At 44.8% G+C, this 24,119-nt stretch overlaps 1 protein-coding gene across 1 annotated transcript in view; it reads right to left on the bottom strand.

The window, feature by feature from the left end:
- The window catches only part of DOCK1 (dedicator of cytokinesis 1), a 273,464-nt gene that overhangs the window by 54,274 nt on the left and 195,071 nt on the right, over nucleotides 1–24,119 (bottom strand). The window contains exons 32-37 of the mRNA XM_038141075.1: nucleotides 21,675–21,733; nucleotides 15,285–15,433; nucleotides 8,629–8,714; nucleotides 8,285–8,441; nucleotides 4,624–4,664; nucleotides 3,195–3,285 (exon numbers count right to left, since the gene is read on the bottom strand). Coding sequence (XP_037997003.1) covers nucleotides 3,195–3,285; nucleotides 4,624–4,664; nucleotides 8,285–8,441; nucleotides 8,629–8,714; nucleotides 15,285–15,433; nucleotides 21,675–21,733 — 583 coding nt within the window. The remainder of the gene's footprint in view (nucleotides 1–3,194; nucleotides 3,286–4,623; nucleotides 4,665–8,284; nucleotides 8,442–8,628; nucleotides 8,715–15,284; nucleotides 15,434–21,674; nucleotides 21,734–24,119) is intronic.

Genomic DNA, 24,119 nt, shown 5'->3' with positions numbered 1-24,119 from the left:
CTGCTCCAGCTGGGCACCAAGGACAAATGATCCAAAGCTCAGCCCAGGAGCACAAACAGCGTGGGCTGGAGAGAGAAAAACAAGCAGGGTGGGAGTGCCTGGGCTAAAGCTGGAACGGGACAATGAACTGCAAGGTGCCAATGGAGCAGAGCTGAGCCAAGGCAGAGACCCCGGGAGCGCTCGTGCATTTTGGGACCATTTGGGTTCATCTTGGGGCAGCCCTGGCTGGGCTCTTGTGCTGCCCAAGGTGGATCCATGGAGGAGATCCTTGAATAAATCCCTGCTTTATTCTGTGACTCTGCCCAGCCTCTGCTCTAGGGCAGCCTGCACAAGGCATCAAAGGGAGGGGCTGCAGGCAGGGAAATGAGATGGCTCCAACTCACTGAGGATCTCTGGAGGGAGGGAAAGCATAATTAACTTTATCCAGCCTGCCTGCAATTAGCAGCTCTGGCTCTTCCAGCAAATGCCTGATGGATCAAGGGTAAGATGGCAATCACAGGAATCAGGGAATGGTTTGGGTTGGAAGGGAGCTTAAAGCTCATTCCATCCCATCCAATCCCATCCCACCCCTGCCACGGGCAGGGACACCTTCCACTATCCCAGATTGCCCCAAACCCCATTCAACCTGGCCTTGGACACTTTCAGGGATCCACAGGCAGCCACAGCTTCTCTGAGCAACTCCCAGATTCATTTCCAGAATTACTGCTACTTTACCTCCTATATATTATTAATTTTCACCCAATCACTTCTTGATTTGGCCAAAATGTTTGTGTTTGGGTCATGCAGACACCTCTGACAGCTCTGTTCTGAACTCTGAGCAACACAAACCTGCTGGGGCCTGAAATGTGATGGAATTTTTTTAAGAGCTGCTATCTTCTGTTAGTTTTGAACGCCTCAATTTTGAGAAAAAGGGTTGAAAACACAACAAAAGTCTCTTTTCTTGAGTGTGCTTCGTCAGCTTGCAGTAATTTGGCCTCTCTCCCTCCACAGACAGAGCCTTCTTGCAGATTTAAAGGTGAAATTCTCACCCACTCTCAGTCTTGCCCTCGATGTGATCCCATTAAAATCACTGGGATGAAATATCAGCCCGTGATGAGTGTCACTGAAAATCCTGTCCTGAGGCTTGACAGAAAAACTCAATTGCTCAGTTACACCCCCCAGTACTGCTGCTCCTCGGGCAACACTGAACTCCCCCCTCCACCAAGGGCTGCAGGAGCAGGGACTGAGGTAGAGACTGATACACTTTGATAATAAAGCAATTCCAGCCTCTAATGAAATTATTCTTACAAACAAACATCCGCTCAGGGACGAAAACCTGCGACAAATTCTATCCCGGCATTTGCTATCGATTTGCATGAGAAGGAAAGAAAAATGGCTATTTCTTCCCATGGAGTTCTTCCAGTGAATTCAAAGGAGCACATTAAGAGAGACACTCACCTGCTCTCTGAACACATTCCCTAAAAAAAGCCACAAGTGGCTAAACTCTTACTTGAGGTCACGGGAAATAAATTGTCTAAGCCATGCCAGGTGAAGTTTGAGTGAGGTTTCCTGGCATGGTTCATCCCATCATTTAGTCAGGAACACAGCCCCCATGGAAGGGAATGAATCCTTCATCCTGTCTAAAGGTTCACCCATGTGGAGTGGGCACAGTGCTTTTGCACTCCAGATGTATCTTTGAGACGTTTCCTTGTGTAATAACCCTCTAATGACTTTAAAATACAGTAAATACATTTCAGAGTGTCTTAATTTAAATTGCACATATACACTCTGCATCATATTTAGTCTTTTTATGGCTTGGATGCAGTTTAGTCAGCTCTGAAGCACGAGTGATTCTCAGAGCATCCATCAGAAGGATCTCATTTAACACCTTCCCCTTTTCAACTTTTCAAAATAGCTATTTGACACTCACACTTTGCTGGGGATTGCTGAAATTAAAGCCAGGATTGCCAAGAACAGTTGGCTGCTGAGGATGAGCTCCTGCTCCTGGATGAAGAGGGGCACCACGAGCACAGCAGGGTGCAACCACACAATCCCAGGCTGCTGTGGGTGCGAAGGGACCTTAAATCCCATCTGGTTCCATCCCTTGCTGTGGGAAGGGAAACTTTCCCTGGAGCAGGAGGCTGCAATACACTGGGCACTGGAATGAGGAGATCAAGGGGAAGATGAAATTCTCCTTTATTCTGTCCCTGACTCTCTGCCCCTGGGGGGATTCATGTCCTTGAGGGGGGTGGAAACAGATCCAGCACTCCCTGAGGAAGAAAGGTTTCACTGCAGGTTGTGAAATGGGAGGAAGACAAACAGGACTAAATCAAACTCTTCCAAAACTTCTAATTTTTATCACATTGAGATTTTTACTTTTCCCATTAACTGCTTTTCAAAATTAAAACATAAACCTAGGAATTCAGAGATGATTCAGCTGTAGTAAATGTGATTTCACGACACAAGTGTCTGCTGGCAAGAGCAGCACTTTCCTAAGTGATAACCAGGAGAGCAAAGTGGGTACTGCTCCCACATTTGTGACATTAGCACATAAAAAAGCTGCATGTCAGAGCAAAATATTCTTTCCAGAACGTTTTCAGGAGATTAATGCTTCTGAAGTACAGCTTCACTCCCTTGCTGGCTGGCAGTGGGTAGTGTTAAACACTCGAATGCTTTCTTTCAGGCACTTTCAGCAGGTAACATGTTATTTGTGCATATTGCAGGCTGCACCAAACACTCCTTGAAGAGGAGCAATACTGTTGTGCCTCTTCAAATGAGCTATAAACTGGGTAATGCTGCATTAAAATTATATGCACCTTTTAAAGCATGACCTTGGAAAGAAGGCCATTTCAATCTCTCTGCAATTTTCTGAAATCAGCTACAGACACCCAAGAGCACTCGAGCAGGGGCTCCAGCACTGCTTGCACAAAAGATCTGTGGAGAGCTCATTTACTAAAATATCTGGTTAGAGGCTTTCACACGTTGTACAGTCTGAGTATTTGCAATTTGGATTTTGACTTGACCACATTGCCTTCGCTCCAGCTCCACCTCTGCCATCCAGTGAAGTGCTGCTTTCCTCTGGGGATGAATTCCATGTGCAAAAGAGAACCCAGAGCACTTCATCAGCTCCACGTGCAGATGTCCTGAGTGCCAAACACCCCCCTGGCTGGCTGCTGCTGGCATTTCCCACACTTAGGATGTGTTTTGGGGTTTACCTTGAGGAGCTTTGCGTGCAGGAGTAAGGTGTAGGCAGCCTCTGTGTAGTTGTCACACTCCTTGTGCAGGTCGCACAGCTTGTACAGGTACCTGCCAGCAACAGAAACAATGGCTCTTAAAAAAAGTGAATTTAAGATGTCACTCAGTCATTTACTTTGAAGATTACAACGGTTCAAGTCTATCTTCAAACAAGTAAATATTTGTGGGATTGGTTAAAGGTCCCATTTCTGCATGCAGACAACATTTAGGACCATTTGCATTTCCACTGTGCTGTTTTTAAGGGACACTCAGGGAATCAAGGGATCATTAAGGTTGGAAAAGTCCTCCAAGATCAAGTCCAGTCTTTGACTGAACACCACGAGAATGACTTGTGGTGAGTAATAAATCCAATCCAGATGCTGTGCAAGACAGAGCACTTCTACAGTTCAGCTATGGGGACAGGAATAAGTTTCATTCTTTACCTTCAATATCATCACACTTCTGTCAGAGGATTCTCTTCGTTAGTTTGATGATTTTTACACTGACAATTAAAAAACATCCCCACAAAACTATTAAAAATTGTATTTCGAAAAAGCCAGTGAAAATCCTTTCAAGTTTGATATTCATTATAGTTTGTTAACAGAAATTAGAGAGAATTTGGCTGGGGGTTTGACAGTGAGAGGCAATTTGTCTTTATAGAGATGCTGAACAGGGAAGACCTAAAGAGTAACAAATCACTTCATGTGTTTGTCCACAATCCTGCCATTTCCTATTCTTTTTGCAAACTTCTAAAAAGACCAATTAAAACCATTTAAACAACAGGAAGAGAGCTGACAAGTGAAAACTCTTCTGAAAAGATAACAAGCACCTGAGAATGAACAATGAGTCACATTTAGGTACCTAAAATAGCAGTACAAACACAAACTTCATCATTTGAGCACAACAGTGTAAGCAATAGTCAGCCAAAGCACAAATGGGGAGCTGTGAACCCTGAGGTTTACAGAAAGCACAATATTTCCATGTTTACTTGGTCGAAAAAGAGATTTTGAAAACTTTAAGTTTAAAATAAGTGTCAGTCAGGTACTATTTAAACAGTTGTTTTTTATTCCAAGTCACATATTTTGTACCTCACCAGGAGGCAACATCATTTCTTTGCTCAGCTTATTTGTTTTCTTCACCAGCAGACGAATTCTGGCTCCTGAGTGTTTCAGTGCTCATTGTAATGGAACTGAAGGACTTGGAGAAAGGGGACAGAGATAATCTCCCGACTTTCACTTCCAGCACTCTGTTCTCAGTGCAGATAAGCTTTCGAATTACTTCAGGTTCAGCCAAGGTGTGATTTTTCATTAGTCCTCTCCTCCAACCCCCAGGTGACTGCTTAATATGAACTTAATTCCCCCAATTACAGAGCCTGTGTCAGGCAGTTTGTCACCAGTCATGTTTACAAACCTTATGTACATCTCTTCCCTCTCGATCTCCTTGTAGAAATTCTGAAAAACAACATAATTTGGTTACAAAGTCTTTGATTTCACACTTTGGAATGTACACAGAACGCGCTCCAAATTAAAAATTCATAATTGCGTAACGTCAACCTCCAAACTGCAAAATGAAATTTGCCTCCAGTGATGGAACACAAGTTATTTAACTCAGAAAATCAAATGCTGGGATGTTTCATGTTGCAATGTTTTAGGGCTTCTGTCTCATTGCAAAGGTTAAGAATTTGCAAGAACAATACTGCTGGAAATTTGCTGCTCGCATTTGCAAGTCACGCCTCATTAACCATTATCAGCTGAAAATCTTCTAACATACAACTAACCTGACATTTTTAAGCAACAGTTGTTCTATGGATTGAAAACTCTAAACCTTAGTCCAGCAATACATCATCTGCTCTTGGATTCTCTCAGTTTCCTTGGAAATACAAAGTTAAATTAGTGTTATTTGTCTGATTTCATATGTCACACATTAGCATCACTCTCCTCTGAGTGCCTCCAGCCTTGAGATAAACTGGTTAACAGTGCAAATATTGTAAATGCAAAATATGATAACTGAGAGAGAGATTCAAGGCATTTCTGAATCTAATTTCAAGTTTGCCTCCAAAATTTAAAATGTAGCTAAGAAAACAAAATACCAAGAAAGCCCTTCTTCACTGAATTAAATATATTTCAATGCTAAATTAAAGAAGTTGAGGAGGCACTAAAAGAGCACAAACCCAGTACTAAAAGAGGGATAAATCCAAACCAAAAGTGATCCCTCAAAAGAGAACTGGAATGGATGACAGAAACCACATTTCACAGAGGAATGATGGGTTATTCCAGGGGTATTTCAGTTGATATAACTGCTTATTAGTTTTGGGTTCAATTCAGAAAACAAACTGCCAAGGCCACCACTGCCCCATGTCCCCAAGTGCCACATCCACATGGATTTTGAATCCCTCCAGGGATGGGGACTCCACCTCTGCCCTGGGCAGCTGTGCCAGGCCTGGACAAACCTTTCCATCAGGAAACTGCTCCCAAATATCCACTCTGAGGCTACCCTGGCCCAGCCTGAGGCTGTTCCCTCTGCTCCTGTCCCTGTTCCCTGGGAGCAGAGCCCGACCCCCCGGCTTTCCCCTCCTGGCAGGAGCAGTGCAGAGCCACAAGGGCCCCCCGAGCCTCCTTTTCTCCAGCCCCTTTCCCAGCTCCCTCAGCCCCTCCTGGGGCTCTGATCCCTTCCCTTTCCCAGCAGCACTGGCATAAATGCAGATCAAACCCTCCCAGTTAAACAACCATCAGTGCAGATAAATTTAATCCCAGGAAAAGCTCAGGATCAATAAAGTCCCAATTAGGATCTCTGTGAGACCTCACATGGGAACTGTGCTGAGTTTCAGCTGTGGGTTGGATTTTTTGCAAAGGCATGAATTTCACTTCAGGTACCTGGAGAATGATGAAAAGGCTGAGTGGGCCCTGGAGGAAAAACGGGAGTGTAAAATCAAGCTAAGGTTTGAAATCGCGGCGACCGAAAGCGACGGAAAATTCCGCCCCGCGCCGCTTCCCGGGGATTCCAGCGGCTCCAGCAGACCTGTGCTTGGTGTCCCACGGTGACTGCACCTGACAGCAGCAAATCACCCACAAAATCTATCGTCTGCAAACGCCTGACAAATTCAGCTGCCCAAAAGCAGCATCAGGAGATGCTGTTGGGAGGCACCTGGAGAGAACAAACCCCCAAGGGTTCCGCGGCTTCCCCGCGGGGATGGCGAGAATTCCTGGGAGGAGGCTCCCAGTGCTCTCATGAAGAGAAGGAGAAACAATTCACCTTCCCAAAGGAATTCTCCCAATTTGACACAGTGTGTGGTGACTGTGATGTGTTGTTTCCCATCCTGCTTGGAGACCTGGCAGGATTTTCCACCAGGGCTCTGCTCAGGAGGACGCCGTGACCTTTCTGCAGGCAGCCCAACAGCACTTGCTGCATCACCAGCCTGTGACAACTCTCCAAGTCCCTCCTCTTTGCCCATTTCCCAAACATTCTGATGCTTTCTGATGTGCAGAGAGGAAAAACAAACTAAAAATAAACGCCCAATTTTGGATTTGATGCCTCCATCTCCTCTCCTGCTCCAGTGGGCACCGTTTTGTTCATGGCTGATGAGATGGGGCGGTGTAAATGCTGCACTGCACGAGGCCAGGACTGCATTAGATGCAAAATAAAAAAGCTAAAAACTACATTATATGCAAAAAAAAAAAAAAAGCTGTAAACTATTTACTCTGCTCTTTCCTGAACAAAATCCATCAGCTAGATCGCGTAAATGATAAACACTGGCTGTGCCTCATGCATTTGAGCAAAATCAAAGCTTTGATGATGATCTGGGGAGGAAAGCTTGGAAGTCTCAGTGGCAAACAGTGGAAAAACCAAATTTAGTTCACGTTATTTTGGGGTCTCTGAAAGTTATTTTTCATGGGTGCTGACTTTTGGGTTGTAAAACCTCATTTTCTAAATCTCCACCAAAGACCGTGATGTGTGTGAATACAACTGGAATAATTATTGCTTCCAACTCCAGCCTAAATGGACCAAGATTTATGTATGGGGTGGACACTCCAAAATTTCAGGATCTAAGAGGAGGAAATTTCCCATCAGTGAGGAAAACAAGCCAAGCTTTTCCTGCTGTGAATCACATAGTACCTCCAATTCCTCTTTATTCACAGTAATTTGAATAAAGGGGCTGAGCAGAGAGCAGAATATAAATGAGATTGCAAATCCATGGGAATTCTGGGAGTAAATGGCAGAGAACTCCGACATTCTGTATGTCAAGTGGTTTTCAGCACAGAGTTGTTTATACACCAATTGTAAATGTCAATGAACAGGCCCTGTAACATTTCTCCTTAAATCTTCCTGTAGAAACAATTAAAGAAGGGATAATCCCTGTTTTCACGGATTCGCCTTCGCCAAAATAGGAAAAAAAAATAGAATAAAACCTAAAGCATTCCAAATTTCCCCAAGAATCTCAACAGACACTCTGCTTGACACAAGCCCTCTGTTAAAGATGCAGGATTCAAAGGGTAATGGGGGTTTGGGTGATTTTGTAGCTGTTTTATGGTGGTACTGTGGTGATCTTTGGGTGATTTTATGATCATTTTGTATTGACTTTGTGGGGATTGTTGGTGGTTTTGTGGTAGTTTTGTGATGGTTTAGGGTGATTTGGTGGTGGTTAGGTGGTGATTTAAGGAGATTTTGTGGTTATTTTGTGGAGACTTTGTGGTGATTTTTGGGGATTTTGTGGTGATTTTGGGGGGGATTTTGTGGTGATTTTGTGGAGGTTTCATACCAAATTTGTGGCGATGTTGCAGTGATTTGTGGTGATTTGTGGTGACTCTGTAGGGGTTTCATAGTGAATTTGTGGCAATTTTCTGGTGATTTTGCAGTGATTTGTGGTGATTTTGTGGTGATTTGTGGTGATTCTGTACTGGTTTCACAGCCAATCTGTGGCAATTTTGTGGTCATCTTGTGGTGATTTGTGGCGATTCTGTAGAGGTTTCATAGTGAATTTGTGGCTATTTTGTGGTGATTTTGCAGCGATTCGTGATGGTTTTATGGTGATTCGTGGTGGTTTTATGTGATTTGTGGTGGTTTTGCTGCTCACCAGCACGTTGACGGTGCAGCTCATGCGGTTCTCCTTGTTCTCGTCGTGCATGATGGTCCTGTAGTCCAGCAGCCTCTCCATCAGCCTCACCACCAGCTTCACAAAGGTCTCCCCACTCTTGGCCAGGTATTTGTGCTTCCTGCAGTGCTCCAAGAGACTGAAAAACCAATTAAGTTCGCCTTGTTAATCACACGCAGGGAAAAACCTTGACTCAGGTGCAGTTTTAAATATTGCGCATCGTTAACAGATTTTAATTATTTCTGGGCTACAAAGTTCATTGTAGTCTAATTGCTCTCTCTCCTGACTTCCCCGTGACATAAATTTTGCTGCTGATCAACACTTACATTTTGTCAAATAACACTTTGTACTGCTCATCTCCACGGCCTCCTTCCACTTCGTGATCCAGTTTGGTGATGATCTCGTTTTCGAACTGTAATTAAACAAAGCAAGCGTAAATAATCAGCTGGCAAATATTTCACTTTATTACTGTAGCCTCAATGCCTCACAGATTGGTTGGGTGCCTCGGTGAGACGTTTAGCCCCTGGTTTAGAGCCTGATTGACTTTTAGGGTTTGCAGTCTCTGGTTTTTCAGACTCTCCACGACGATCTCCTGCCCTACAAGGACTTCTTTGGTTAAAGGAACCATTGGTCGTGCTGTTAAATGAAGTGTAAATATTTGCATTATGGAAAACTAAAGAAGGAGATTAACGACAGGAATTGAGGGCAGGGAGAAAGGAGACAGAATGTCCCCAGCAGCAGAGCTAAACACAAAAATGCTGGGAGCTCTCAGAGAGGAAAGGCAACACCTGAGGCTGGATAACCCTGCTGGGTGCACCCCCAGCATCCCTGACACCCCTTTTCAGCACACAGACACTGACTGCAGGACACAGCCTGATCAAGCTGTTAACAAACCCTGCAGAAGGGAAGGGAGTAGTTTCAAACAACTCCAGAATAATTGTATTTGGGCAATATTAAAAGGATGCAAACATAAGTGGCCAACAGAATATGTTTTAAATAGAAACTGGGTAATTCCCTGGATTTTTTATGATTACAGAGGGTTTTAGCTCTTGCTGCTAGGAATGGATGTGAACTGTTAAGTGGAGGAAGGCTCGCTCCAGGCCTGCTGCTCTGCCATGAATCAGTGAAGTCACCTAATTCCTAATTCTTCATTAAATAAGCACAGACAGCCACAGGATTAAAGACAGAGACCTCAGCAGGAGAGGCTGGGCGAGCTGGGAGCCCCTGGCAGGGGAATGGGAGCCCAGTGCTCCCAGTGGGAGTTGGGTGACAGAACACTTGTCACCAGGTTTTTTCACTGTCACTTAAGCCACCCCCAAGGATGCTGAGGAGAAGCAAAGGGCCCCTGCACAAGAACAAAGAGTACCAACATTTTGTAAATGTCAAGAGATGTACTTTGCATCTGCAGGTGATATTAACAGCACATAATGTACCCGTGGAGAAGGAATGGATTGCCTGGATCATCAAATATTCTGGGTTGGAAGGGACCCACAGGGACCATCCAGTCCAGCTCCTGGCCCTGCACTGACACCCCAAAAATCCCACTGAGAGCATTGTCCACAGGCTCCCGGAGCTCCGGCAGCCTCGGGGCCGTGCCCATTCCCTGGGGAGCCTGGGCAGTGCCTGCACCTTCTGAACCTTTCCCTAAATCCAACACCTAAACCCTCCCCTGACACAGCTCCAGCTGTTCCCTCAGGTCCTGCCCCTGGTCACAGAGAATACAATGAATCCATTATTAAAATAATGACAGAAGATGAAAAAAGGCAGGATAATGCAATCCACCCCCTCCCAGAACCAAACATGCTCCCACAGTACCAGAGAGCTGAGTACAACACTGAAACAACACAATGATGGAACAGAGAAGTCACAAAAATCCTGTTCCTTAATGAGCCCAGAATAAAATTGACTTTCTAACCCAATGTGAAAAATGACACTTGCTGCCAGCCCCAGCCTGTAGGTGATGTATTTTTTAGGAAGAGATTACTCAGATGGAGAAGAGAAATTACATTTGTCATGCAGGATCTCCAGGATCTTCCCACTGTAAGTTTTACTTAAACCTCTGTTAAATCCATGCTTTGTTGGGCCATTTCCCCTAACAGCCTCTTGGGCTGAACAGAGCCAGACTTGTGGCATTTGGGGGGTTTTAAGGATTATTAACAATATCTTTGCTCTTCAGCCATTCCTGATACTTCTCATGGAGTCGCTGTGATGCTGATCATCTGAGCAATTAATAAATGTTATTTAACATCAGTTCCAACTCCTTCTGTGGTCTTTCCATGGAGGAAGGTTTTAGCAATACCAGCTGAGGTTTATGGAGCTTTGGAGGTTTATCACTCCCCATGATGGGAGCAGGAATGTGACCCCGGAGCTGCACAAGCCAATGGCTCTGGGACACTGCACCTGGCATCTGTTGATAATCTCCATTTTTCCTTTTCTCTCTCTTTTTTTCCCCCTAATGCACTGAGTTTTATAAATGCATTACATTTAATTTAATGCATAAATAAGTCTGCAATTATTGTGATGGGATTTAGTCTCAAATGAAGAAGTGCCAAATCTCCAGTGTTTCCATTAGAGCCAGTGCCACTTGCTGAGGCTCTTCCTGGAGGCTTAGGGGGAATATCTGCACCATCAGTGAGCCACACTCACATTCTCACGCTGACACTGAAAGCTCGAGGGGGGATACCAGGAAGATTACAGCACATTTTTATCCAATTTTCCTTGCAGCTGATCAAGATCTCAGCCTCTCTTTAGGATGGGAGTTTGAACTTGAGCAAAGAGCACCTCCAGTGCTTCCTCTGTCTGTGACAATCTCCCACGTGGAGCAAATAAATCAGGGTGAGCCATCTCATGTCAACTCAACTGATCACTTCTGGGCTTGGGTTTACCTCAAGGAAGGCTGAATTTGTAGCACTGGCTGACAAGTTAATTTTGCTGTAGATGAGGAGGACTTCCAGCCCTCCAAGCTGCTATAAATTCATTCTGATGTGGGCTAACATTAATTTGCCGCATCAAATTCAAGTGACAGATCACAGCACCAGAAATTAGTCCTAACACAGAAATGGCACCCAAGAGCAGCAAAACTTTGCTCAGAGGTTTCTATGGAAGTTGGTGGTTATTCCCAAAGGTTTAGTCTGTTTTCTTTCCTATTTTTCCACAGCATTCCAGCTGGGAAACAGATCTGGAGCCATTCAAAATGATGGGATCATCTTGGAGGCCACTGCATTACCTTTGTCCCTTGCTTCTCTGGAGTGAGAGAGGATTATTGGTATTTTCCAAAAGGCCAGAAACCAAGAAAAACTCACACATTCACACTTCAACTGTAGGTAATTAAAAATGTTACTTATTGAAACCAATCCTTTGTGAGGGATTAGTTATTTGGATTTGAATATTCAGTGGGATCACAGGAACTGGGAGAGTCATTTCCTTGTGTCCTGTCTGCAAATCCACAGCACAGGGAAAGGGAGGTTAACCCAGGGCTCAGTGGGTTATTCAGGCAAAAAACCTGAATAAGGAATTACAGGTTCTGGAAGCTAAGAGAAATTCTGATGAACTAGGGGTAACTTCTGGCTAGGGGGAATTAAATCCATCTGAAATTCACCAGTAACCAGCACGTGAAAATCAAAATGCTGGTGTTTGGTGATACTGAGATTTATTGTTAAATGTAAGAAAAGGACCCAACTCCAAACAAGCAGAACGTGGTATCAGCAGTGACACAGGTCCAGAAAAGGTGAGTTAAAATTTACGCCAAGAGGGATGAAGCCACAGCCGGGAGCACCAGGCACCAACACCAGGAGCTTTCCATGCTCCAAATTCCACGTTCCAGCTGAGGGGTTGTTTCACCTGAAGCTTTCCCTCCTGTTGGCACCACAGGATCCATCCCACTCACCTGAGCAGGCCCTGAACAATCAAACCAATTCTCTTTCATCACTCCTGCGGCTCTGACAAATTCCCTTTGATCCAGAGGCTTCACTCCTGAAACCAGCCAAGGGAGAAGCCAAGGGGAGGAGGAGGAGGTGTTTCCTTCCACAGGGAAGCTTCAGTCCCACACTGTTTTTAGGATGGGATTCCTGCTTTGAGGTACAGGCTACTTTGAAGTCTTATAAAGGCTTCAAAGCACCTGCAGAGGGAGAGGACAAAACGGGCAACTCCAGCTTTTAATTCAGTCGGCCTTAACACAGTTCTGTAAAAACAAGGGGTATTTATCTTGTTTTGCCTCTAAATACACTGGGAGAAGGAAAAAAACCTCTTCTGTCCATTCCTGGTTTTACCAGGCAAACCCAAATCCTCCTGAAATGAAAACCACCACGGGGAAAGCTGCCTGTTTATCACACAAACCATCACAGCATCGGAGGCCTGCAATAAACCGCAGTTCCTCCCCCACAAATCATGAGGTTGATACATCTGCTGGAGAAGTGGAGCCAACCTAAACCCTTGTTGATGTGACTAATAAGGTTAGATAATTGGATTTCTGGCAGATTAGTTTAACAGCAGCCAACCATGCCATTTGGAAGTTCTCTCTGGAAGCAGTGCTGGACAAGGATAATTGGTACTTGCATATAAAGGATATAAAGCAGCACATTACATCGACCCATTAAGCATCAAAGCTTGCCTAGGTACTGGTAATATTAAAAAAAAAAAAAAAAAAGATTTTATCTATTTCTATCACTTCAACACGAAAGAGACAAAAAAATGAGTGAGGAATCTACAGACCAGGCATGCCCACTTCAGTTCCTGAGGAAACCACAGACCAAGATCTCATTGAAGGTTTTTTCCAGGCACACAAAGGGCAAGAAAGTGACTGGAAAAAAAACAATTTACCAAGTTGAACATGAAAAAAAGTGTCCCACTTCAACAGAGCCTAAATGTGTCCTGGATTGCACCAGGAAGAGCACAGCCAGAGCAACAACAGGACTCTTGCACTTGTTGGAGCATGGCTGGAATTCCATGTCTGGCTCTGATCCACCAGCTGAGAGAGACCCTGGCAAGCTGGAGATGGTCTGAAGGAGGGCCACCAACATGAGCAGAGTGCTGCAGAACCTGCAGTGGGGGAAGGAATTGGGTTTGGTCAGCCCAGAGAAAATCCAACTCAAACATTCCAACACCTAAAAGGTGCTCAGAGAGGAGAAGGAAGCAGAAACAGGCACAAGTTGACCCAAGGAAATTCCACTAGGAAATAAAAAGCAGAAAGTCTAAATCATAGAATCCTGGAGTGGCTGGGGTTGGAAGGGACCTTGTATCATTCCAAACCCCCTGCCACAGGCAAGGACACCTTCCAAAGGCCAGGATTAAACACTGGAATAGTACACCCAGAGAACTGCTCAAACAACCCTCACTGGAGATAATCCAAACTGAGCTTCAGGTGGTCCCAGATAACCCAACCTAATGCCCAGATTAATTCCAGAGGTCCCATCCAGCCCAAACTTTCCTTCAACTCTCTGCTTTTCCCAAGCCTGTGATCTTCATCCCCCAAAGGCCAACCTGAGATACTCAGCAAACTCAGAACTGCATGATCAATGGACAGACTGATTATTCCTTGTAGGATGTGGCTGGTTCCTCCAAATCCATGGAAAAGGTTTGTTTTCCTCTGCACCTCTCCTGTCAATGCTACATCCATAAAGAAGCTACACTGCCACAGGAAATATTATATCAAGCACAACCCCAGGCATCTCTGACTTGAGGATGAGGCATTTTTCTTAAAAGGCAAAAAAACCTCCCTAAGTGAAATATTTAAGACATTCATTTATTAAAATCAGCCAACTATTCCACACAAAGCTGGTTTCCTTCTGTCGGGAAAATTGAGGGCCATAAATTTAGCTATAAAGTCACCCTCAGATTTTTCATGATCTATATAATTGTACAAATAAAAAATGACAAGCAACAAAAGAGAGCATCTGACAGGAAACTGTTTAAATGGCATCCCAGTGAGCATCTCAATCTTTACAGTACCACTGGAGTCAAACATGAGAAAAAATGATTATGCAGTAATTGGATGAAGCCAAAACACAGTTCACAACCTCTCCACACACCATCCAGCACAAAACAAATCAAAGCAATAAAGCTGATGCCATTTCCCTTGCTTAAGTCTCTCCACGCAGATTTTCATTTACTCTGCCTACAGATTTATTAAGAGCTGCTTCTCAACAGCAGTTCACAAGGAAAGTATGGGAAAGGATAAGGTTTTTCATCCAAGAAAGAAAACTGCCAACAGAAAGGGAAAAAAGCAAACAACACATGTCAAGCTTTATTGCAAAATTCACAAGGTCATATCCTGAACTGACAGGAATCTCACAGTGGGAAGCAGCTCCACAGGCTTAGTCCAAACCCTACCTGGCCTAACTAGTCTTAAACTCAATCCATAAGCAAAGTTTCAAGGGAAGCAATGTCAGATGAATGATATCAGGAAACTTTCTCTCACTCCAGTTGTCTTTCAAAAGTTGAAGCTATCAGGAAAAGACGGTGTGTGTGTATTCAAGGGCTCCCCTCAGCAGGTTCAACTCAAATAGAATAAAAATGCTCCATTACTATTTGATATTTTGCAGTGCCTGTAGAGCAAGAAGAAGCACTGACAGAGCTGGATTGCTTTTTTCCTCTTCAAAACCCATAAAATAGTAAGGAAAATCAGAATTATAAGAGAGTCGAGATGATAAATCCGTACAGGTTATACTTTTGCCACATTATCAGGCTTTATGTCCAATTTATCTCAGGAACAAATTCCTTGTGTGAGTCACAGTGACAATTTAAGACATCTGTCTTTGCTCCTGTGCCATAACCCAAGGTTTCATTTACTATATGCAAATTTCTCCTTCAATAACCACTTCAAACCAACAGATGAAAACTCCACAGCCCCTGAGGAGTTGTAGGAAATAAGCAAATCCGTAATTACATTATTCCTTAGAAAAATGGGAAATAACAAAACTCCTTATGTTTTGTCAAAGAACAGCCAAATCTGCCTCACGTTAAATGTCTGCAGCTCTGTGCTTACCCTCTGGAAGCTCCTGGTGGAGTGGAATTCACACTGCATCATGTCAAAGAAGATGGGGATGGTGGCTTTCCGCAGCTCCGTTTCTGGGATCAGTGTCATTTCCAGGATAGGCCCCACCATTTCTGGGATGAACTTGATTTTATGCTGACCTTTAGGAGAAAAGATTCATTTCAGAATGAGCAACCCCTGGCTTTGGCAGAAGATGTAAAAGCTGTATTAATATGCTTATGGAGCATAACAAAGCACGTTTTAAAAACCTGGCTCTACTGAAATACTTTTTTATTATTCTTATTTATTTGATGAAGATCACCATCACCATAATAATAATAATAATAATTTAATTATTAATAATATTTAATTATTAATAATTATTACCACAGGAGAAGAGGTATTGTCTACACCCAAATCAAGAGGAGTAGTTGAATCAGTCGTCAAGCTGGGACTCGCCACATTTCCCACTACATATTTTCACACCCAAATTTCCAGGTTTTATTTTAAAACACAATGTGTGGCTGGCAGGAAGGGAGGCTAAAAGGCACATCACTTGTATTAACTTATTTAGACTCCGGTGTGAACAAAATGTTCTCGGTGTCAGTCTATCAAAGTGTCACCACGAGTGCAGCCTAACAGAGCCTCGAGACATGAAAGCACAGCTCAGCCAGCCCACAATATGCCTCCTTTCCTCGGAGCTGAGCTGCCTGCAAAACCTGACTGCAGATTTAGCTTCCCAAGAGGAAGCTGCTCCTCCCCCCAGCCCTGCTCTGCTCCACACAGGGAAGGGAAATTGAAGCCTGGCAGGAGCGTGGCACCTAATGAACACTGGAAAAAAGAGCAGGTTACTGTTTATGTTATTGGCTAAACGGATGCAGAGCGTGTGTGCTGCAAATTATCTGGTGAGCAAATCCACGGAAAAATCATCAGCATGGCTGGAGTTGGGAGTGACATTAAAGTTCATCCAACTCCACCCCTGCCATGCAGGGACACCTTCCACTATCCCAGATGGCTCCAGCCTGGCCTTGGACACTGCCAGGGATCCAGGGGCAGCCAGAGCTGCTCTGGGCACCCTGTGCTGGTGTTTCATCACCTCACTGTGCCATGGTGCTGGAGCAGCACAGCCCTGAGAGCTCCAGGCAGAAGTTTAGCAAACAAAACCACATTTCTCCATCAGCAACAGGCTGGGATCCACTGGGAGCTGAGGACACAGCTGGAGATGTTCCTCTCAAATGCCCTGTTAGGGTTTACAACCAGGTTTAAACTCTGTTTCTATGCCCAGTATCGTGCTTCAGACAAGATTCTTTGGAGTCCAGTCCTCAGTTCCCTCCAGCTCTCACACTCCTGCTTCCCACTGCAGTTACCAGTGGTACAGGACACAAACAGATTTCAGCTCATTTTTATTCCACTGCACTACACCACTGTGACAGTAACCAGTGAAGTCTTTAATTGCTAGTTTCACTTTGACCAGAACTAACATAAATCTCAACAAATGTAATCAAGAAAAATCCTTCACCACCAAAACACACTCCTTTTTTTAGCAGATATAATTTAAGTCCCTTGATTTGGCAAACTCCTGAATCCTATTAGCATTAGCAATCGGATCAGGGCAAATTAATATCAAGGAAAATGGTGACTTTGGGTGCTGCTGCAGTGCTGGGGCTGCTCAGGAATATCAAGTGAGAGCCCTAAAGCTTCCCTCAGTCTCCTACAAGGATGATTACATTGGATCTCTCAGGTGACAGATTTCTTGTGTTATGCCTGAGGAGTGTCAGAGTCAAGACTGCAGAAAACAAATAACGGTGACAGAAGTTGTTCATCACGCGCTGCCTGAACTGCAGCTCTCCCTGGGCCACAGAGGGTTTTTCCATTGCCTCGAGCACAGGAATTCCCTCAGAAGAGGAACATCTTTTGAACTTGAGATGTGAAGAATCCACACAAGATTAGAATCTTTGATTAGATGATGATCTCTTTGCAGCTCTCTGGGGGAAGCCCCTGGAGCGGGAGCCCTGTGTGACGTCTGTCCCGCGCGCATCAGTGGTGACACGAATGGGTTTGCTGTGACAGAGTGATCCTGGGAGATGCTGGGCCACTGAAGAAAGCACTGGGAGCAAAGCAGGAAGGGAAACAATCCTCCCCTGGCCCCCCAGGGCATCCATGCCCCTGTCTGATAAACAACCCAGCAAGGAATTCACCTTTTTCCTCCCCGCGGGAATGTGGGAACTCCCACACAGAGACTCCAAATGTGACAAGTCTGGGAGAAAATTGAGGAGTCTCTTCTGAAAACCAACTTGTGAAGCTGCTTGAGGACCCACATGCAAAAAAAGCCCCCTTTGAACATGCAAAACCTTCCCCTTGCAGCACCTTGTGCCTGGCCATGGGACGTGCTCACCTCCCCACAAACCAAAGCCAAGGTGCTCTCCTGGCTGGACAAAGCGTGATTCTCATTTCCCAGATTCTTCCCATTTCAGTCTGGGCCACAAAACCCTGTCAGTAATTTGCCAGCAGCCTCCCCTGTGCCCTGGGCTGGTTGGGAACACGCCTGACTAATCCAGAGAGGGTTATGTGCAATGACTTCTATTTATGTAACACCCAAAGTTCAGGGCTATTTTTAACCCTGGCCTTCCCTCCAACCACAGCGAGGGCCCTGTCAAGACACCTTTGGTGACGTCAAGCCCTGGCAGGGACGGTGGCACTCGCTGGAGGACACCAGCAACCATTCCCCTTCACCTTGAGGAGCTTCTCTTCTCCATCTCCCCCCAGCTGGCTCAGACGTCACCAACACCTCCGAGCTGCCTTTCCCTGGCCACCTTTCCCACCGGGATGTCACCTGAAATGTCACTGCAACTCCTCTGCCACGCAACTGAGGGTGCCACCAACCACCGCGCCCTGTGCACAGGTTCTGTTTGCTAAATTGCATCACAAAACCCTTTCCCAGTGTGTGGTTTTTGAGTTTCTGCATCTCCAAGACAGGCCACGGCCTGTTGGATGGTTTTTTTGACGCTTTAATGTCTCAGCAAAGTTTAAGAAGCCCCACTTTCGACAAAACACTGACTCAAAGTAACACATTTTAAAGTTCAGGTTGTGGTATGGAAGGAAAAAAGCCTCTAAAGTGCTGCTCTGCACTATAAATGTTCTTTTATTTTTTTTCTGCTCATAAAAATAGGAAGGTGTGATTATTGAGGCCTCCTCTGCATCAGAAACAGGCAGCCAAGTGAAAACTTTAAGAATTCTTATTTTACTATTTAATTTCAGAAAAAAAAATTATACTTTTAAATGTGCATTATAGCTGGAGGACTGCCTTGCTCCCAGCTGGGGAATTTTAACTCAGCAGGCATCGAGTGTTAATCACGGTATTTAGAAACAAAACCTGATGAGACAAAACATTCATTTTTGAGGCTTTTCTATACCCTTTAATCCATAAATCAAAAGTCAGGGTGGTTTGGTTTATTCACATTTCATGCACAATGGCACAGACATAAAGAAGCTGTGCTCAAGAATTCCAGAATTCCAGCCTTTCACTCCTGATTTGGTTTCTGAACATACACATGAATCATTTGATTAATGCAGCGCAGCTTCCAAGATAAAAGTGTCAGGCACCCCCCAATCGATTCCCATGCAGTGAGAAGTTGGAATTCCTTAATTGATGCTGTGACACAGATGAGATTGGTGAGGAGCCAGAAGTGAAACATGATCCACGAGTTTAACATGGACTCTCTGTGTGACAAAGATGAGGAAAATCAAGGTGCTGCTCAGGAGGAGCACAAAGGCTGCCTTAGACTGGGGTCCTGCCTCACATTTACCTTTCTCTCCCAGCTTTTCCTGGGAAGAGCAGCAATTTCCTCACTCCCTACACATGTGGGATTTTGGCATTAATGATCCCAATAATGGATCTTAGAGAATCACAGATATTAAAGCTTGAGGAGGTCACAGAGGGATCTTACCTGGATAATCTCCATTTATAAAAAATCCATTAAAAATAAAAGGCTTTCATGACAGCACAGGAAGAAATATTGAAGAAAACACTACCCCTTGAGCCAATCGATTCCCAAAACTGCAGGGGAAATTATTATCCTTGTTAATGGTGAGAAACTGAACCCTGGAGCAACTAAATAACCTGTAAAGAGCAGCCAGTGACAGCAGCAGTAGTGAAAGGCACAAGGCACTCCACAAAGCCCAGCCCGGCTAAAACAACCTCAGTTAACACCAGCTGGATGGAAAAGTCTGCGTCAAACTTTCTACTCTGAGTGCAGTAAATTCTGGGAAAAGTTAAAAAATCCGTAAGAATCCCAAGAGGCCAGAAATATTAGTGAGGAGAAAAGGTGGCTGAGGGAGCTGGGAAGGGGCTCAGCCTGGAGCAAAGGAGGCTCAGGGGGGACCTTGTGGCTCTGCACAGCTCCTGCCAGGAGGGGACAGCCGGGGGGTCGGGCTCTGCTCCAGGGAACAGGGACAGGAGCAGAGGGAACGGCCTCAGGCTGGCCCAGGGAAGCTCAGGGTGGATATTTGGGAAAATTCCTTCATGGAAAGGTTTGTCCAGGCCTGGCACAGCTGCCCAAGGCAGTGCTGGAGTCCCCATCTCTGGAGGGATTCAAAACCCATGCGGATATGGCACCTGGGGACATGGGGCAGTGGTGGCCTTGGCAATGCTGGGCTGGACTCGACCTTTTCACAGAATTCACAGAATCATCCAGTCCAACCCAGCCCCAACAGCTCAGCTAAACCCTGGCCCCCAGTGCCACATCCAGGCTTTGTTAAACACACCCAGGGCTGGTGACTGCACCACCTCCCCGGGCAGCCATTCCAGAACTTTATCATCCTTTCTGTGAAAAACTTTTTCCTGATACCCAACCTGTATTTCCCTTGAGGCTGTGTGCTCTGTTCTGTCAGTGCTGCCTGGAGCAAGAGCCCAGCCCCAGCTGAGCACAGGCACCTTTCAGGAGCTGTGAGAGTGATGAGGGCAGCCCTGAGTCTCCTTCTCTCCAGGCTGAGCACCCCCAGCTCCCTCAGTGGTTCCTCTCAGGGTTTGTGTTCCCAGCCCCTCTCCAGCCTCACTGTCCCCTCTGGATGGACTCAAGAGTCCCAAGGTCCTTCCCAACCTGAGGGAAGAGCTGACACAGCACTCCAGGTGTGCCCTCAAACCTTACCAACTACCAACCTTTCCAACCTCACCAACTGCACGGCTCCACGACTGTGGGGCTGGAAGAGGGATGGATTTGGCTAATTACTCACCCAGAGGCTGCCAGCAGCCCACGCTGGGTGATGCAGCAGCAGGCACAACACTGATTTTATTACCTGCCTGTCAAGTCACATCTCAGCCGTGCACTAAGCTCTAATCTGTTCTCCAGACACTTAATTCACCGAAGATGCTTCTAATAAAAGTGAACTCAGCTGCTCTCTGAAGCCTTTTCTCATCATTCCAGCAGATAGGATGCAAATTCTGTGATATCAAATACTTATGAACCCTTGGCACTCTCTTCTCTTAGAAATGCTGGGGTTTTTCAACTCCCAGCAACAACAGCTCAGCCAGAGATAGAAGTGAAGTGGCAAACGCTTTATTTCTGATCATTTAAGGAAGTTCTGATAAAACTCAGAAGAGCTGAAGTGTCTGTGCTGTTAAACTCAGGAAAATGAAATCTGGCAGATGAATACACTCAGGTCACAGTAAATACTGAGTTTCTCATGAAATTCAATCTCTGTACAGGCAAATTATACCCAGGGAGCAGCCCAGGCTGGAGAGAGGCAGAGCTGCCTCACTTACCCACGAGCTCCAGGGAGCTCCAACTTCCCAGGCTTTCCTGAGTCCCTGATGCTGCCAGACAAGGCTGAAAAGCAGAGTTTAAGCAGAATTTCCAGGTACCAAGAGGTACTGAGAACCTTTGGACACAGGCATTTTGCTACAGTTCCAGGTACTGCATCCTCAAGTGCAGTAAATAAAAGTAAATAAAAACTCAAGTGAGTAAATAAAAATATGTGTGTATACAGATATTTTTAAGGGGGAAAAATCCCTATTGAATAGGTATCACCATAACAATGGCTTTGTGTTCAGAAGAGGCTGAAACCCACAAAAACCACAACCGAATAAATATTAACAAGAGTGATGTTCCTACCCAGATGCTGAATTAAATGTGCAGAGGTGGCTTGATTTCTTAAATCACCTGACTTTTAAAAGCTCTCTGCAGGCATACTTTTGTTTCAAGAGAAAGCAAATTCATTTTAGAGAATCAGGGGATGGTTTGGGTTGGAAGGGACACCAAAGACCATCTCATTCCATGGGCAGGGACACCTTCCATAGAGCAGGTTGCTCCAAGTCCCATCCAACCTGGCGTTGAATTTTCCCAGGAATATCCCTCTAAATGGTTTTTTGGGAACACTGAAGGGAACACTGCTTAGGATACTCACCCAGGTTGTACCACATGTCCCTGATCTCAAACCCAATCTGCCTCCTCATGTCCCCGTACCTTGAAAAGGAACACAGAACCAGCATTAGAACAAAAGAAATCTAAGACCTCCAAGCAGATAAATCTCATTCCCAAATCAGATCACAGCCTTCAAAAAGGGAAGAAACCCCAGAACAGGTTCTCAAATGGCACTCACACTACTGAGATTACCTGGCTACCCCCACCAGCTCAGCAATGCTTCTGTCAGCATCAAAAACTGGGGAAAAAAGGTTTCCAGCCTCAACAATTCCAACATTCCACGGTCCCAGGCAGAGGTGGGAGCACACCCACCCTAAAGCTGGTGCACCAACACCTCCCATGTCCCATCAGGATGATTCCCCACTCCCCTCCCTCTCCACAGGAAAGCTTTAATGAGTGGAAATCATCCCAAGCCTTCATTAACAATGGGATCAGAGCCCTAACGAGCTCCAAGGATGCATTTGCTACATGGAATATTTGCAAGTTAAAGATCATTACTTAAATAACAAGATGAGCCAAACTGTTATATCTGGCAACTTGTAGGATTTGTGGGGGATAATAGTGAGACACCCAGTCATTAATATGGATTAAAGAGAATCTTCTGCATCATTAGGAATCTGCTACTATCTAATGCTTAAATGCAATGTTTAGCAAAACCTACAAATTACAATAATTAAATTTTAATTATTAAATATTTGACGTTTTAATTGAAATATGTACTTAAAAAGATGGGTGAGTGTGATATTGAATTAACTGATTAATTACATCCCTTTTGACACAGAAGTGCCTTCACACAGCAATGGGAGTGCCTCCAGACCATGCATTTATTGAATCTCAAATTTATTGTCTTGATTCCTGTCTCCAAAACCTGATTAAACTGAAAATAACAATTTGCAAATTCATTATAAACAAAGATTTACAATTTTGCAAACTTTATTAAGCAACCTCTTCAAACGACTTAATTTATTTACTTGTATTAGCAGTGAGAAATGCCTGTTGATTCCTTGAATTCCTTCAGTGAGATAAACTGCTCTGTTTATTATAAAAATCACTCCAAGAAAATTTGTGCCTGTTGTTCTCATCCTGACAAAGAGGAATTATCAGTCCACAAATGTATTTGACAGCAATTTCCAGCTCAGCTTTTGGCTCTTTGCTCAGGTCAGGAGTCTGAGCTGGACTAAAATGCTCTCGTAGGTGCTCATTAACAGTGGGCAGAGAGAGCAAAGGGATTCTAAATTTAATTAAATAAAATTTATTTGCAACACCAACTCAGTTTCCTAAATAAAATATACCTGCCTTTACAATACCAGCTCAATTTCCTTAAATAAAATACACCTGGCTCTGCAACACCAGCTCAGTTTCCTTAAAAAAACCTTTATACCTTTATCTGTAATGTTATTTATGGCATTTATAGCACAAGCCCCAAACCCTGAGCTCTGCTTGACACCACTTTTCCACTGAACTTGTAAATATTCCTGTTTCATCATGGAAGCCCCACGAGCCCCAGGTAGAGCAGATCCTGACGTGCTTTAAAATTCTCTTTCAAGGCTCAGGTAGAGCACAGCTTCCAAAGGAAACACCTCCAAACTCAGGAGGGAGTGCTGGAGTTTGCAGGGCAAAACTTGGCTCCCATAAAAAGGGATGAGATGTGGAACCCTTTCTGAATTTTCTGGTCAAAACCCAAAAGCCACACAAGCAAAAAGCCTTTAAAACCAAATCACTGCAGCAGTGCTGAACTGGCCCCGCTGCCCCGGGAGTTCTCTCATCACAATAACAGACAGAAAGGCCTGGATTGGGAAGCTGAAGGGATACAAAATGCATTTTCTTTCTCTATATAGACACATTCTATTTATTGTACACATCAGGAGCCTGAGCTGGGCTTGTTCAGGGAATCACAGCTTGGAAATTCCCCATTTTTGTGACCTCACTGCCTGTGGGAACACCTGGTTTTTCCAGCTGCTCTTCCCAAATAGAAAAAGAAAAAGAATCCACACACTCTGCCTGAAATCACAACACTGGCTCTTTTCAGAGCTTGGTGTTTAGTTAAGCAATAATAAGGTCACTGCTGTGGAACCCCAAGAAAAGGCAGGAGAAATATCAACAGGACAAGGGGAAAACTTGGCCTCAAGTTGTGCCACGGGAGGTTAAATGGAGAGTTGGGAAAAATTCCTCACTCAGAGGGTGGTCAGGCACTGGAGCTGGTTGTTCAGGTGGAGTTTCCCCACCCCGGAGGGATTTAAAAGCTGCAAGGATGTGGCACTTGGGGACCTGGGGCAGAGGTGGCCTTGGACTCCATGATCTTAGAGGTTTTTCCACCCTTAATCACTCTTGTTTGAACAGAATCTTCATGTCCCACTCTCATTTCCAGGTTTTCCCCCCGTTTTTGACAGCTCTCCTTTGCTGTGGGACTCTGACTGGCAGTGGGGTG

The sequence above is a fragment of the Motacilla alba genome, chromosome 6, assembly GCF_015832195.1.
Source record: "Motacilla alba alba isolate MOTALB_02 chromosome 6, Motacilla_alba_V1.0_pri, whole genome shotgun sequence".
Classification (NCBI taxonomy): Eukaryota; Metazoa; Chordata; class Aves; order Passeriformes; family Motacillidae; genus Motacilla; species Motacilla alba.
This window is presented reverse-complemented; position numbering and strand designations above follow the sequence as displayed.